This window comes from Sander vitreus, chromosome 19, assembly GCF_031162955.1.
Source record: "Sander vitreus isolate 19-12246 chromosome 19, sanVit1, whole genome shotgun sequence".
NCBI lineage: Eukaryota > Metazoa > Chordata > Actinopteri > Perciformes > Percidae > Sander > Sander vitreus.
In genome coordinates, this window is record NC_135873.1 from 14406794 (window position 1) to 14423339 (window position 16546).

General features: G+C 41.3%; 1 protein-coding gene across 1 annotated transcript in view; it reads left to right on the top strand.

Moving 5' to 3' along the window:
* Positions 1-16546, top strand: part of chrnb1 (cholinergic receptor, nicotinic, beta 1 (muscle)) — a 29297-nt gene that overhangs the window by 11246 nt on the left and 1505 nt on the right. Inside the window, exons 7-9 of the mRNA XM_078276076.1 lie at positions 1077-1262; positions 4280-4503; positions 9369-9544. Of these exons, the coding sequence (XP_078132202.1) occupies positions 1077-1262; positions 4280-4503; positions 9369-9544 (586 nt within the window). The remainder of the gene's footprint in view (positions 1-1076; positions 1263-4279; positions 4504-9368; positions 9545-16546) is intronic.

The window sequence follows — 16546 nt, forward strand, 5'->3', positions numbered from 1 at the left end:
AGTATAGGAGTACTTTAGGAAGAAAGTAGTCTCACATTGCCAGACCTATCCACACAGCGCCGCGGAGGTCAGGCTCCTCCAGGCATACATTCTGGGATGGGAAAAAAAACCCCGCTTGTTTGCATTCACAATCATCTTGGGCGAGACTTCAGATACTGTATCTGAAGTCTCTTTCCCAAAATTCTGCTTTGGTACAGAATTACAGCCACTGCCAATTACAGTCCCACAATGAGCTTTCCTTAGGATGTGCCATTTCTGTGTCTGTGTGTCTTTAAATGCTATTGAGGAGGAGAGAGGGGGGTGTGACCTTGACCAGCTTGCCATGGGCAAAGCAGAGAAAGGGGAGGTAACCATCCTCCTTATGACGTCATAAAGGGAAGATTCCAGATCTGAGCTTTCATTTTCTCAAAGGCAGAGCAGGATAGCCAGGCCTCGGTTTACACCTGTCACCATAGCATATAGTCCCCCACCTAGCCAGTGGGGGACTCGTATTAATGTTAAAAAAACTGATAAAGTGAAATTTTCATGCCATGGGACCTTTAAATTAAGTTAACTGTTTACTCAATATAATCTCCGTGTGTACTATGTCCACATCAATCCCCGCCAATCGGTCCCTAAACGTCCCAGTTAGAGAGGAAATTCCGTAAACATATTCTTTGTAAATCTTTACAATCATTCCCTGAAAGAGCCAAGCAGGCCTGCCTTGTTGCACGATCCAAACCATTTCCAGCGTGTAGCTTGCTAGCTCAAAGTTTGTTGTTGTTTCCCGAAGAGACGGCAACACAGAGAGCGGCACATCCGGCGGCGCTGGCGATTATCCTGGAAATGAACCGTCGTTGATCCAGACTAGGAAGAAAGGGAAAAGGATATAAATAGAAGTATATATCCATTTGCATGATACAGTGAATTTCCTCTCCATTCTTTTTGATTTTCTCTCATTAGACACTTTTGCTTGTCACAGGAGTGTTTTTACTTGCTCGACTGTGTTTGCACTTCCACTTCCTCTTGTGGTATGCAGATCTGTTGCCCTCGTTTTGCTGATCTATATTTCTTAAAACGTGAATGTTTCCCCACAGAGGGCGGCGAGTGGCACATCCGACACAAGCCGTGCAGGAAGAACATGAACGATGACCTATATGAGGACATGACTTTCTACCTCATCATCGAGAGGAAGCCCCTGTACTACGTCTTGAACATCATCATCCCCTGCATCCTCATCACCATCATCGCTATCTTTAACTTCTACCTGCCTCCTGACGCAGGTAAACCAACGATACAAAATAATACCAGTTTGCAACTGTATGAGACAATCTGGCTCATAATGCACACAGGTTCCACCTTGATCTAGCGTTGGTTAGGATTGTACTGCCCTATCATCGCTCTCTAAAACTGCTCATACCATTTCCTAAATGTGTTTGTGTGGTCTGGTTGAACTGGGCAATTACACATTTGTCCAATTACTGTACTGTCCCAAAGGGATTCAGATGAGATAGCGGTTTCTCATAGAGCACTGCTGAAATCAATAACCTCCAAAATGAAACATTAGAAATCAGCCCTGAGAGTGATCATCTTAAGACTGTACTTTGTCACACATGGTTTTAAACATGATTTATGTAATAGACTTGTTTACATGGATTCACTGGGTAATCAGTCTGTAGCAGTCTGTCTCAATTGGCATACTTCCGTGACCGCTTGAGTGTGAATACAGGTATATTCAGACAGACAGCATGAGATAAATAATGTGTTTTTTTTTTAACATTAAAGGATGTAAACATGTTCTAGTAGAGACGCAAATTACAAGTATGAACCTGAAAATGAGCATACTCATGTGGGGACATAGATATTACATAGAATCAAACTGTTAAAAGAATAAATATGGAAACAAATCTGAAAATTGTACAGATTTGTTGGTGGCTATTGTCAATTCAATTCAATTTTATTTATTGTATCAAATCATAACGAGTTATCTCGAGACACTTTACAGATAGAGTAGGTCTAGACCACACTCTATAATTTATAAAGTCCCAACAATTCTAGTAATTCCCGCAAGAGCAAGCATATAGTGTGACAGTGGTGAGGAAGAACTCCCTTTTAGGAAGAAACCTCGGCAGACCCAGGCTCTTGGTAGGCAGTGTCTGACGGTGCCGGTTGGGGGGGTGTGATGAACAGTGGCAATAATAGTCAAGATAATGGAACAGTGACTAGAAAATGGTAGTCACCACTGCAGGGCGTTACAGTATGTAGCGTGGCACAGCAGGGCATGGCTGGACGTAGCAGGTTCAGCAGGACGCAGCAGGGCACCGCAGAGCGTAGCAGGGTGTAGCAGGACGCAGCAGGGTGTAGCAGGACGCAGCAGGACACTGCAGGGCACTGCAGAGTGTAGCAGGTTGTAGCAGGACGCAGCAGGGTGTAGCAGGACGCAGCAGGACACTGCAGGGCACTGCAGAGCGTAGCAGGGTGTAGCAGGACGCAGCAGGGTTCAGCAGGACGCAGCAGGACACCGCAGAGCGTAGCAGGGAGTGCAGCAGGACCACGGCGACAGCTGCAACCAAGATCTTGGTGCCATCCTAATCCAAGGAAATATGCTGGGAAAAGAAACATAAGGACTCCGGGAAGTAAACTCCCCAGAGCTAGGTTAGTAACGGGCATTTCTGGATCTCCTCACTCCCTAACTATATGCTTTATCAAAGAGAAGGTTTTCAGTTTATTCTTAAATGTGGTGACGGTGAATGCCCCCCGAACCCAGACTGGGAGCTGGTTCCACAGGAGAGGATCCTGGTAGCTGAAGGCTCTGACTCCCATCCTTGTCAAAGAAAAGTTCCGTGAGTTGCGGTAGCTCTGGGGGAATTGGGACACCAGACCACAGCTAAAATCCTGGTTATGGCCCTGAAGAAAGCGTGTGTATGCACAAAGCTTTCTCTTTTCCTGCCCCTGCATTTTCTTAATCTTTCACCCTCTGCTTGTGGGACCTCTCAAAGTCTGCATACATAAAGTATGATTCGTGAACGATTTCTCTTCTTTTACAACACGTTTGCTGCCAATCAATATTATTTGTGCACTGTCTCACAAAAACTCTGACATGTTGAACTTTTGTGTTGATGCAGTGCGAGGAAGTGAGGGAGGGAAATGCCTCTGCTTTGACAGTTACTCACTGTTGGGAGCATGCGCTGCCCTAATGCACATCAATTTCCAATTACCTAGTAACTCTATCCAATCTGTGGTAAACACAATTTGTCAGTGACCACTGAATACTCCTGGCAGGCCCTGCTCTATTGGTCAGCTTCACTTAGAGATGAATTTCCTATTGGAGTCATTACTGGTGAATTAAACAGGCTGCTGCTAAGATAGCAGATCAGCTGAAGGAGGAACAAACCTTGTCCTGGTGAAAAAGATGATCCATAACACAGACCTAAAGGAGTGAAAACAATTACAGACGTTGGGTTGTTAGAGACATTGTTAAATACGTTGTAGGGTTGGGGGGAAAAAAATTTACAAGAACATAACTAAAGTACTTAACAGACCAAACATAACATACAACTGACCGGACCTGACAAACATAACACACAGGAGACATATATACTGGCTGATCAGACCAGGTTTGACACAAAAGGGGAAACTAACAATAAAACTGTACAAATGAAAATTAACAATTAAAACAAAACAAACACTTATTCCAAAAACGATATACCTTACTTAACATGAAGCAAAACAGAGTTACTTAATATAATGTTATTCAAGCAAAAAATAATCTAAAGAAAAAATGAAGCTCCCCCATTACACAGCGAGCAGTGGTAGTGTCCAATTAGGCCAGCTCCCCTATAAAACAGCTCTTGCTCCAGGCGCCCCCCCTTTTGCCCAGCAGACTGCCTGGAAAGATCTCTTAGTGTGGAAATAATGGTTATAAGAAAGAAACAGACAATTCAAAAGTAACTACATGTGCGATTCAAAAAGATGCCTTGTACTGTCAACTAAACAGTATATGTATGTGAAACAAAACCATAACCTGTAAATTATTTGTAATTAATAAATGTTTTAATGAAACAAAATCATGTATGTATGATGTGTCTAGAAAATGATATGACCCAATCTTTAAGAAACATAAGCCAAAGAAAATAAATGTAAGTGCAAGAGGTTACCACTTTGTAAGATGGCTGTCTGGTCATGGCTGTTGCCATCACAGCAATAAATAAAAAATCGCATGTAGCATGACAATCGGGACAAAAGCATATCGTCCCAGCCCTAATACGTTGTGTTTTCCTTTTTTTTTTTCCCATACCAGGAGAGAAGATGGGTCTGTCGATCAACGTGTTGCTCACCCTCACTGTGTTCTTGCTGCTGCTGGCTGATAAGATCCCAGAGACTTCACTCGGTGTCCCCATCATTGTCAACTACATCATGTTCACCATGATCCTGGTCACGTTTTCTGTTATCCTTGGTGTGGTCGTCCTGAACCTGCACCATCGCTCACCCAACACCCACATCATGCCCATGTGGGTCCGTAAGGTGAGCTCCCTGATTCGGGTACACCCCTTCTTTACCATAAAGAGACCATAAAGTCTTCATAGTATATGGCTACTATACAATGTCAAATGTAAGAGCTTTGTTCATCTAACTTTATATATTCAACAACAATAGAATAGAAATAGAATAATCAATAATAGAAATAAGACAATCATGTTAATCCAACTAATTATAACAAATATGTGGAATTAGATCCAAAAGATTTACAACCATTTTATTGCCTTGTGGGCACTTGCATGAGCATTGTCTCTAAAATTAAAAAAATTGGTGTTGATTGTGTGGCGCACCGCCACAAATTAGTCTATGTGTGGGAAACACTGGTACATTACAACACTGGTTCTCCACAACATGAATGTCATGTAAAACCATTAACCTCCATCAGTGGCTGTTGCCCTCACTGTACATTATGTGAAGCCAATTACAGGCCTCAGCAGCAGCTCTACATTTAGCTCCAAGTTCTGTCACTCTTTCAGGGAACACCCACCTCAGAAAGGCTTATACACCGGTGATTTGCATGGTTTAATGGAACTAAACTGCTTGGTACTGGATTGATGGGAGGAGAGAGCATTAAAGGTTCTGCTTCTTTGCACTGCTACTTTTTCTGACGATCAGTGTCATGAAATGTGGAAGTGAAAGATTTATGCACAGAACGGCAGTAGTGGGAAATGTAAAGATGTTCAGGTACCCTGTTCTTGACTCCAGAACTTCTTGTAATGCAGTGCAAAATGCAAACAGTGGAGAACAAGCAACGATACAACTTTATTGTCAGTTTACGCTGAAATTCATTTTGCCTTCCCGAGCAGCTCCACTCACAAAAAGGAAAAGAAAAGCACACACAGAGTTAAACAATTACACAAAGAGTACAAAGATTAAAGAAAAAACAATTAAAAATTTTGCTGTACAATTAATTGTCTCAGGAATAATTGTGATTAACAATATAATTGTCTCTTTCAGTCAAAATGTATTTCATTTATTTCTCACAAATTAAAGTTTAAATGAATTCCAGGATACATCTTTTGGTTGTATCACTGTTACGTGACCCAGATAATGTAGTGGTATCTAAGTAAACCACGCCTCTTTTTTTAACATAAAACATAGAATTTTTTTCTTAAATGAACATAAAAATTATGTTATCCTTAAAATTATTTGTCAAAACAAAGCATTGACCATTAACAAAAAAAACAGATTAAATTGTCTTGTGGTGACAGTTAAATTGTCTTTGTTGTTGCTATGAACGTGTGAGTGCCAACAACTAACAAAAAGCATAGCTTTAGCTCATCAGTCCAACCAATAATCACTTATGTAATTACAATTTGGCACATCCAAACATAATCAACAATTACCACCAACAGCCATACTCCTGAGGACAGTGGTCTTCACTGTTTTTTTCATGACAGCCACACTTGATAGGACAAAGTCAGTAAGAGCCATTTTCACCGCAAAGTATCAAAAGTTACATCCAGTCATAAATAGCATTTCTGCTTATCAATCTGTCATCCTTAAACATACAATATGCAATTTTTTTCTACATTAGCTCATCATGTATCTAATCATCCAAGAGCGCATTTGGCGTTAAGAGCTGGAAAGACCGCCCAAACTGGCAACGCCGCACTGAGTCAGTGTTATGGACAGAAGGGCAGAGCACGTTTAAATATCTTTTCTAGTCTATATTTCCATCTTGTAGTTTGGGGTATTTTTAAAAAAATATATATACATTATTTGTAATAGAGCAGACTTAGGGTTATGTTATAGCCCTGCTTGTTTTGAATGTTTTTATGAAATATCTGTTTTTACTGCATGATCATATCACCGAATTATTTACTGCCATGCGAGCCACAAATTAAAGCTTGGCTAGCTGCAGGATCCGTGCAATGAGTAACACTGCTTTAGGACCTTAGCTAATGTTAGCAATGTATTGCGGTTAAACAAAGAATCCACGATTACGTAAAAAAATTGCGATTAGACAATTATGTAATAATTGTTACAGGCCTAACAGATGAAAACACATCAACAGCCATGACAAAGAAACATGTTTCATAGATAGATACAGATACTGTAGCATGTACACAAATGTATACTGTTAGCAGTACGGCAGTTTGTGTAACGTCTGTGATGAGTTATTCAATCCAAATGATCTTGTTTTAAGTGAATGCAAATCATCACTGACACAATGGCATCTATCCATAATACTAATGCAGTAATTATGGTCTGTTAAATGAAGGAAACATTGACTTTTCTTCTCTTAGCATTCTTTTTATTGCAGTTTATTATGCTTTAACTGCACCACCTCCAAGCTGGGCATGTAGCCCTGCCAATTTTCAAACTAATCTTCACATTGGCAGAAATGTCAAAAAAGTCCTTACATTTTGAGATACATTTGAGTCTTAATATTTGTCAAAGCATGTGCTGTGATATTTGTCATACAACACAGGCTTTACAGAGGAAACAGCTGGAAATCTAGTGTCAAGAAATATGCCTCTAGCTGTAGAATCACTGTAAAGGACAAATTCAAGTGAGCCTCCTTGTTTTGTAATTGTTTGTACTTCACAGATTGATCATTCTCATACAAGAAACACCCACCTACTTATTAGCACGGTCGTCTATACAGCTAACCCTGAAGTAATAGACTTGACTCACATGTGCAATAATGGTGCCTGTAGTGGGGTTGTAGGCCCTGTTGAAAATTACTTTTGTAAGTATGCCAAATGGTCCCTATGTGTCTTTAATGTATCTGTCTAAAGCAACAGAAAAGTGTACACTTTGTGGACACCAGCGTTCAGTCTCTGGACAGACGTCATCTCTGCTGCTTTTTCTTCCTTCTCCATCATGACAGTTATTTTATTTTCTTTCTCCAGTCACTAAGTCTCGCATTGCCAGACCTATCTCCACAGCACTGTGTGGTAAGGTCTGGCTACACCACTCATACATTATGGGATAGGGGGGAAAAAACACTCTGGGTTGTTTGTATATCTTTAAACCAATCGCAATCATCATGGGCGGGGCTTAGCTCCGGATGCAGCCACAGTGCCTCTGCAAAATAGTCTCGGGAAGGAACTTGTTTTGGCGGAACACTTTCACCCCGATAAAAGAAAACACCACATACTAATATTAACTGAAGTTAACTGTTCACACAATACAGTAATGTGAGCTATTTAAATTAGCTGGACACAAAGTAATTAGCTATTTTGTCCATAGCAAATCCCACCAATCCGTCCCATAACGTCCCAGTTAGAGAGTAAATGACGTAAACATATTCTTTGTAAATCTTAACAATCATTCCCCGAAAGAACTAAGCAGGCCTGCCTTGTTGCAAGATCCAAATTTTCTTCAAAACGTGCCTATTCAGCGTGTAGCTTGCTAGCTCGAAGTGTATTGTTGGTTCCCGAAGCAAACGGCGTTTGAGAACGGCAACACACAGAGAGCGGAAGGCGAGGGACATCTGACCGAACATCCGATGTGAGGCAATTATCCTGGAAATGGACAGTCGTCATTCCAGACTACCAACAGTAGTAAATTTTTACAGAGCCCCCCTGGGGTCAGCTGAGAAAAAAAAAACTAAATCGTGCACACGAATAAAAATCCGTTCCTTCAGTGCAAACAGTTTATAAAACCGAGGGAACGGATTTTTATTCTGTGCGCACGGTTTAGTTTTTTTTTTCTCAGCTGACCCCAGGGGGGCTCTGTAAAATTTAAATATGCGGAGTGTCAAATATTCTGAAAACCGCCACAAGTATCCGAGTGTAGCCATTCTAGCGTTGTTTAACACACACACACACACACACACACACACACACACACACACACACACACACACACACACACACACACACAAATATAAATATAACAGGTGTTGCAGTATGCTGGGAAACAGGAGGATAGAAAGCTCACATAAGAACATGGACATATGTGATGAATGAAGGCCAAGTCACCCTTTTGTCTTTGAAACTACAATAACATACAATTCAATAAGTCAAGCTGCTTCGGCTCATTCTACATTCTCCACTGTAGCTAGAGTACAGTATGGTCCCTGCCAGGGGCCGAGTATTGACATCCATCTGTTAATACAGGCAAGCCAAGTGTTATTTCAAAAGAAGGATACCCAAGCACTTTGAGGTGCAAATAAAAGAGCCATTAACAGAGGCAAACAGCACTTATGATATTGATCAGGACTAACATTTGGCATAAAGTTTTGCTGTTATATCAAGTCAAATTCCTCTGCTATTACTTTAAAGGAGAGCTCCAGGTCTGACAGCCAAGGAGTATCAAGGAGTTTAACAGACATGTATCTCTATTTTAATTACACGCATCTGGGAGCTCCCCACTACAACTACCGGTCTTTACTTAAGAGCTCCACTGGAGTATCCAGAGTCTATGTTCTTTGCTTAAGGACACCTTGGTAGTAGACGTTGAGGAATTTGAAACCATTACACATTTGGTTTCCCTACCCACATCATTCAGCTTCAACTGTTCTCAAAGGTTATCTCACTGCTAAATTCAACATTTTGACTCATTTCTCAGCCTTAATAGGCAAATACAGGGCAAGTACATTCAGCTGCCCCATCAATCACGAAACAGGAATCCAAACAAATGGATTTTTTATTACCAGGAAAGACGGCGGATTTTGGAGGACTGGGCGAGCCAACAAGCTAGTGACTGAAAGTGGAAAGTTCAGCTAAATAACTGGTTCCCAATGTCATTTTGAGTCAAAGAAATATACATGAAAGAGTATTTTTCCATTTGGGATTTCCAGTTTTAAACTCACATCACATCAGTGGAAGTGAAAGCGCTAAGAAATTGATTGTACTGGAAGTTGTTGAGGTAACTTTTCATCTTTCCTTTCCCCCTAGATCTTCATCCACATGCTGCCTCCTTACCTGGGCATGATGCGGCCAAAAGTAGAGACGCCCCTCTCCCTGGAGACCATTCCCCGCAGAGAGAAAAAGATAGTCACCATCAGCAAGGTGGCTGATGAATACTTCATCCGCAAGCCTGACTCCTCCATCCTGTTCCCCAAGCCCAACAGGTGAGACCAGCACCCGCTCTGGGGTCCAGGGACATATGGGTGTATGCATGGTAGGGCTGGGACGATATGCTTTTGTCCGATACGTGGGTGCCGATGCGATTTGTGTTGCCATTTTTATTTATTGCGATTCTAGAAGTATTGAGTATTTGTGATTTTCTTTTCCTTCTGTAACAAAAACAAAAGTTGAATAATACACTTCTAGAGAAAAACTTTTCTATAAAGAATGCACATCACATGTCAGTCAGTCTGACATTTATTTCATTTGTAAAGAAAAACAACACAATTTTCTGCTTTCGCTCTGTTTTGCTGGAAACGGATATGATGTAGTGGTTGTCAGTGGTACAATATAAACAGAAAATATTTAGGTGAATCATTGGGGGGGGGGATGAATAAACAAATATTGATACTGGGGGAAATAATCAATTTTAAAAGTCGGTGCAAAAATAAAATCATGATACATAGGATTTTAGATTTTTTTTTCACCCCTAATGTATGGGTATGAATTTTGGTCTGCATACATAGCACATTTACACAGTTTACACTTTACACAGAGCTTTCTCTTTTTGTGAAAGAGGACTTTCAGACTCACTTTTCTTCCTACCCGTGCGTCAGTTGAGGCGCTTTCGGCTGCCATATAAAGTTATCCTCATTTTTGGAGAACTGATCAGGGAACAAATTGTTTAAGAAGTCAAAGTTAGCTCATCGCTTTCTGACCTTTGGTGTAGACTGTGGGAGGTGTTTGCATCTAGACAGTGGTGCATTTAGATTAAAATTGTGCGGTATTAAGCTAGAAAAGTACAAAGGAGCAGCCTTTAAAAAGGTATATAGACAACAAGTCCTCCAACCCATACGACCACATAGGTTGTTGGTTCCTACACTCGGTAATTAGGTAGGGTCTGGTGGCAGGAGATCAATAGTTCCTAAACGTAAACTCAACCCTCGCAGTTTGAAACACATGGTTAACGTCACAGTTTGGTTAGATTTAGGCAACAAAAATACTTGGTTAGGGAAAAGATCATGGTTTGGCTAAAATAAGTCTTTGTTGCACAACTTCAGTAACATACGTAATACGATTATGAATACCTTCATCGTCATTGTGTTTGTACGAGATTCAGTGTGTGTGTGTAAGTATGTGATGTACGTAACTCAACTTAACAAGTGAACTTACATCTGAAAGTTAAAATAAATCAAAGGTGAGTTTTGGTTTTACCAGGACACAAACAGTGGTCTCCTGGGTGAAAGTCCTGCTTTTGTTTGACCCATGCATCCACCCCGACCTCCTCTCTACGGGGACTTTGTTGCTCTTTATATAGTGTCGCTTTGCCAGACCTTCCTCCACAGCACTGGTGAGGAAGGTCTGGCTAGTCCATGCAGCATTCTGGGATGGGAAAAAAACGTGCTCTGGTTTATTGGCATTTCTTTAAACCAATCACAATCGTTTTGGGAGGTGCTAAGCACCGGACAGAGCCACGGTGCCTCTGCAAAATAGCCTCGTGAAGAAACTTGTTTTGGTGGAACGTGTGTACGTTCAAAAGTTGTTTTAGTCGTGCAACAGAAAACTCAGATTGGACAGATAGTTTAGCTAGCTGTCTGGATTTACCCTGCAGAGATCTTTATTATCTTTACTTATAGCTAACTCGCTAAGGAGCTGTGCATTGTCCCTAAATACTGAAATCAATGTATTTGGTCAAAATATGGGGATATTTGATTTTCTCCATATCGCATATACAACCTTTAGTTAAACCCAGACTGGTGAGTGCTTCCCCTGACGCTGTTGAGCTAGGAGCTGAATTGGGCCAATGTTGGCACACAAATAAGCGACAAACCACTTCTATCAGCCTAACCCTAGTCTATATACCTTGTCTACAGGTAATGGGTGACCTTGCTCAGGCGAATTTGGTAAAACGAACTACTGCAGGTCCTGCGAATCAGCTACTATGTGCCATCCTTAACTATTCAGCCTCCCTGCTCTATTAATACCAAAAAGTCTTCCTCACAGTCTGGAGCTGCCGCTCCCTCTCTATCCTTCACCTCCTGTGAGAAATGGAATGTGTCTCGAAGGAAAGACTGAAGGCGGCACAGATTTGTCGCTGAAATAATAATGACCCACACAAATCGACTCCGACACATTAGAGCGGGACGCTGTGTGTCTAGGCGAACGAACGGGTGACAGAAAAAGAAGGGGGGGGTGCTATTAGAGCAATTTGATGAGACAGCAGTATCTTTTCTTGAGCCCATGGTACACACACATTCACACCGACCTTCTTAATTGGGTTTAGTGCATGTGTTGGCACCACAGCCAGTTTTAGTTGAATTAGTCTCCTGAATAGTCATTTACTTCTCGCTGATGAAGTGCTGCTCTGAGCCACGCAAAAAAGCCGAAAGGCCAAATTGTGTCGCACCCCCTTTCTCTACCTCACTCTCTTATCGGTCTTTCAATTCAATTTGCTTTATTGGCATGAACAAAGAAAACGTGGCCAAGCAATTTACAGAAAATTCATATACAGTATAGTACATATCACATATTAAATACATACAGTAGGTGTCACATAGATTCTATACTGTACTGATCGCTGTACACACAACATTACAAAACAATTTCATTGCACTAGGGCGGGGCGATATGGAGGAAATCAAATATCACGATATGTTTGACCAAATACATCGATATCGCCGCAATATCGATATCGAGGTATTTGGTTGACAATGGATGCTTTCACAAAATATCTACACAATGAGATTTGTGATAAATAATCATCAGTAATGTGGCTATAATGTCTATGTGGATAAAAGCAAATAATGGAACTGCCAGAACGGTGTGGAAAGTTCAGAAAATGACATCACTTTACTGTAATGCAGCCTTTAAAACCAGGAAAAGACAACACTTATGTCATATTACGATATTAAGATACAATTACAATTTAAGACAATATCTATTCTCATATCACGACATTGATGTATTTTGATATATTGTCCAGCCCTACTACTACTGTACTAAACCAATCTGTCATTTAGGGATCCATTAGTCCCTCAGGCATATTTAGCTTCCAGTGGAGCTGCTGGCCCTTCTCCTAGGAGAACTTCCAGCTTCTTTTCTGGTGTTAACATTGGGAAGTTTGCTATTTTTTGGGGGATATTTTTCCAAAGTGTAAATCGCTTAGTAAAGAGAATTTTTCACAGTGGAGGAGTCTCTCTCTCTCTCTCTCTCTCTCTCTCTCTCTCTCTCTCTTTCTATCTATCAGATGAGGCTCCACCTCTCTTAGGTCACAGCCTCTTCACCTGCCACACTCTGCAAGCGCTGCATTGTAAACCCCCCAAACGGCTGCGATGAATACCAAGCAGCTCTATACTCTGCCCTGGCTGTCACTTTACACTCCTTTTTTAAATGTTTGCCAGTTAAAGACACAGTGCCGCACTGCCCTCTGGTGGTCATCTGCCTAGCCTGGCTGAAACTAATTTGATCTGGTAATTTTATAGGATCTAAAAAAAATGTAAGGTGTTTAATATTTGAGGTGTTTCATAAAAAATAAAAAAAACCCAGATGTTTGAAGAAGGCAGCTGTTCTGCAAGAAGAAGAATGTTAATTTGTCAGGGTGTTGTGTGTTTGGACGTGGTTGTGGCAAGGACCAAGGGTAGATGAGTTTGTGAAAAGTTTCTTAAGTGACTTTGTTAAAGGGAAATGCTGCTCAAAATAAAAAAAAATAATAAATGATATCACGTTTAATATACGACTTGTACAAACAGCATACGCAGGTATACACTTGGGAAGCAATGCCTCATAGCTGAATGAGTGTTCTTTGTGCGCACGTTAACTTATTTTCTACTTCTTTTGAATTTAATATGCCCAGAAATTTCTTTACATTTATTTTATATTTGTTACCCTCCTATGTGTAAAAATAACGTTCAGAAAATAGGTCTGAAACACATGCAGTCAAACAGGTTTTCAACAGACTTTTTTTTTTTTTTGTCGATGCAACGACGACCTGTCACATTCACACAGTTAGAAATTCATACCTGGAAGCTGCCCAGTACAACTACAGTCTGATCTGCTCCACTGGAGCGGTTGGGGTTAAGGGCCTTGCTTAAGGGCACCTCAGTGGTGGTAATGAGGGAGGGACAAGCACTGCTCTTTCACTTTCCCCACCCAGATTTTTTCCTGTCTGGGGATTGAAGCGGCAACCTCCCCGCCCCAAGTTCGCTTCTCTAACCACTAGGCCACCACTGCCGCCGAACCTGGAAGCGAAAATTAAGATAAACTGTACAATAATTCCCCGGACCTTTTCAATGATTTGAACTTAAAGACAACTTTCAGGTTTAACTTTGACCTACTGCACATGCCGTTGTTGTGTGTACACTGAGGTACTACTACGGACATTTCGGTTCAACACACACTAGGTTTTACCAGAACAGACTGTATAAGAAAAGTTGACGCAGCCACCGTAACGTCACCCGTTGGTTTGTGGACTACTGTTTTGAAGCCTCAAGGTTGGCATTTTGGCTGTCACCATCATCTTTTTTTTGGAGCCAGAAGTGACCATATTTGGACAAGAGGGTGGAGGTGGAGCTACATTAAATGACATGGCATCCATGATTCACGTTAACTGTGATATTAATTGGGATGCTAATTTTGCCACTCCCCAAAGCATCCCCTGCTTTATTCTATATTTAACTCTAAATGGGACCTTAATTTACAAAATGATCGCCATGCTGTATTGAAGAAGACTTTGAAAGTAGCGATTGATACCATAATCTCGTATGATGAGGATGAACATGTTTACTGAGGTAACAAATCAAGTGAGAAGTAGGATAATTTCTCATAGACTTCTTTACAATCAGACATTTTTTAGCAACCAGTGGAGTCGCCCCCTTCTGGCCATTAGAACAAATGCAGGTTTTATGCACTTCGGCATTGGCTTCATTTATTAGGCCTGGAGGCTACATCCACTTCTTTTAAACAGTCTATGGTTTAAGCTCTAAATGAATTCCATGCCCCACTGGACATTTTTGTATAAGGTTTCACATTAGAGAGAGAGACAAGAAACATGGGGAGAGAGAAGTTAGAAGATCATGGCCAACACTACAAATATACAGTACGTAATAAGCCAGAATGATCCTTTCATTTCTGAGACATCCTTTTACCTGTGACAACCTGCAGAGAGAGCTGTGCTGTATCACTGCTTAAAGGTATAGGAGTAGATCTCTGTGTCTGACACACCACTGGAAGCACCCAATGAAAAATTCATGTGTCATTGCTCAATGGCACTCTTTTTATTGTGATAATACGTAGAAATTCAGCAGGGAAAATCAGAGCACAAAAGATGAATGAGTAATGCTTTGAGTTTCTTCAATAGCTGTGGGGATTGAAGTGAGACTACATAGAGATCCGTCCTCTTACAAATGAAAAGTTGAATTCATAAGCAATCAAATGCTCCTTTCCTCAGTTCGTCCTTACATCGCTGATGTTCTTTGTTATGATTTTAATCAAGAAAGAAAACAACTTTGAGCCACTGTTAGACCTGGTGTCTTAAAAAATTGTGAGTGACAGCAGTTAGGAGGAGAGTTACGAAGACACTCACAGCAACCGCTGGCACACCATCGCAGCTGTAACCAAGGGCAGCAAGTAAACACAGAAACATGCACATACAGTAGTGAACACACACTCGCACACGGAGCAGCCCAGTCAGCAGATGCAGAGCGGTGACTCCCGCACCCAGGGAGCGCCGCTGACCTTTTCTTTATTCCTCCCTGAATGACAGAAGAGTGCAAAGGAGACGTGCAGCCTGCCTGCCTGCCTCATAAACAAATGCTTTACTATTTTACAGCGTTTAATTAGTCTGCTGGGCCGGCTCGAAAGTCGCAACATTCTGCAAGCCTGTGGGCGTTTGTTTAGTTTGGATGTCGAAACTTTATGTGCTACTCACTCCAATTCTCAGACTGATCTCATGAAGTGGTGTATGTATGACATGCCAATTCGTATGCCATTATTGGCGTGTTATCAAGACGCATACTCACTTTTTAGCGTGTTTATGAACGCCGTTTGGCCTCCATTGACTTATGTTACCTTGCGATTGCGTGTGAATTTACGTCGTAGGTAGTAGTATGAAAGGGTGAATCGCCATGCAGGTTGGTTGGGGTGGTTTTACGGGTAAAACACAGGACTTTCACCCAGGAGAGTGGGTTTCGTGTCCCGTGTGTGGCGCTTCCTAAAGCCAACCCCATTGTTCATTTCCTAAACTCAACCCTCACTTTCTTCTTTTCCTAACCCCAACCTGGTTTTCTTTTCCTAATCCCAACCGTTCATCCGTTTCTTGTTTTCCTAAAACCTGCGTGTGACGTAGTCTCGCGATAACACGTAGCCTCGCGATAACACGCCACGTGGCTTTAGAAAGTGCCACGTGGCGTGTATGTTTACGCAGTCATGATACCATGTTGCCAATTCTCCTCGATCAATCCTGGGATGTATTTTGTATATCAAATGTTTTGCATTATGGATATTTTTCTAGAGCTGTGAAAATGAACACGATAATAAGTCCACTAATTTTGTTTGACGTGCAATTAAGCCTCGGGCCGCTCCGTAGTTTGGGAAATCAGGAACCGATGCAGCAATAACGTTGTGGGAGGCTAGCAGAAAAAACTCTCATTGAGTAGAAATGGATAGAGCTGCCGCTCACATTGCAATTTAACAACAAGTAGAACTATTCAGAGGTTATTGGGCCCGTCCAGTTTAACCCCACATGCTGTTGTGTTGATGTAGTTTATTGTCAAAACGTTCGCTTTCTTCCGAGTCGACTATTAAACGAACAGCAACACCAAAAACGTCACGGCGGTGGGTCTGTTCTAAGTGTAGACCTGTTGTAGATGTTAAGTGCCCTATAGTTCCTCAAAAAATACAGTTCAATCACAACTGAAAATATGCTTCATTGTGTGTGAACAGAGGTGAATACATTTTTTTGTGTTGCAGCGAACTGTCAGTTCCCATTCATATGTAAAACATTTGCCGGT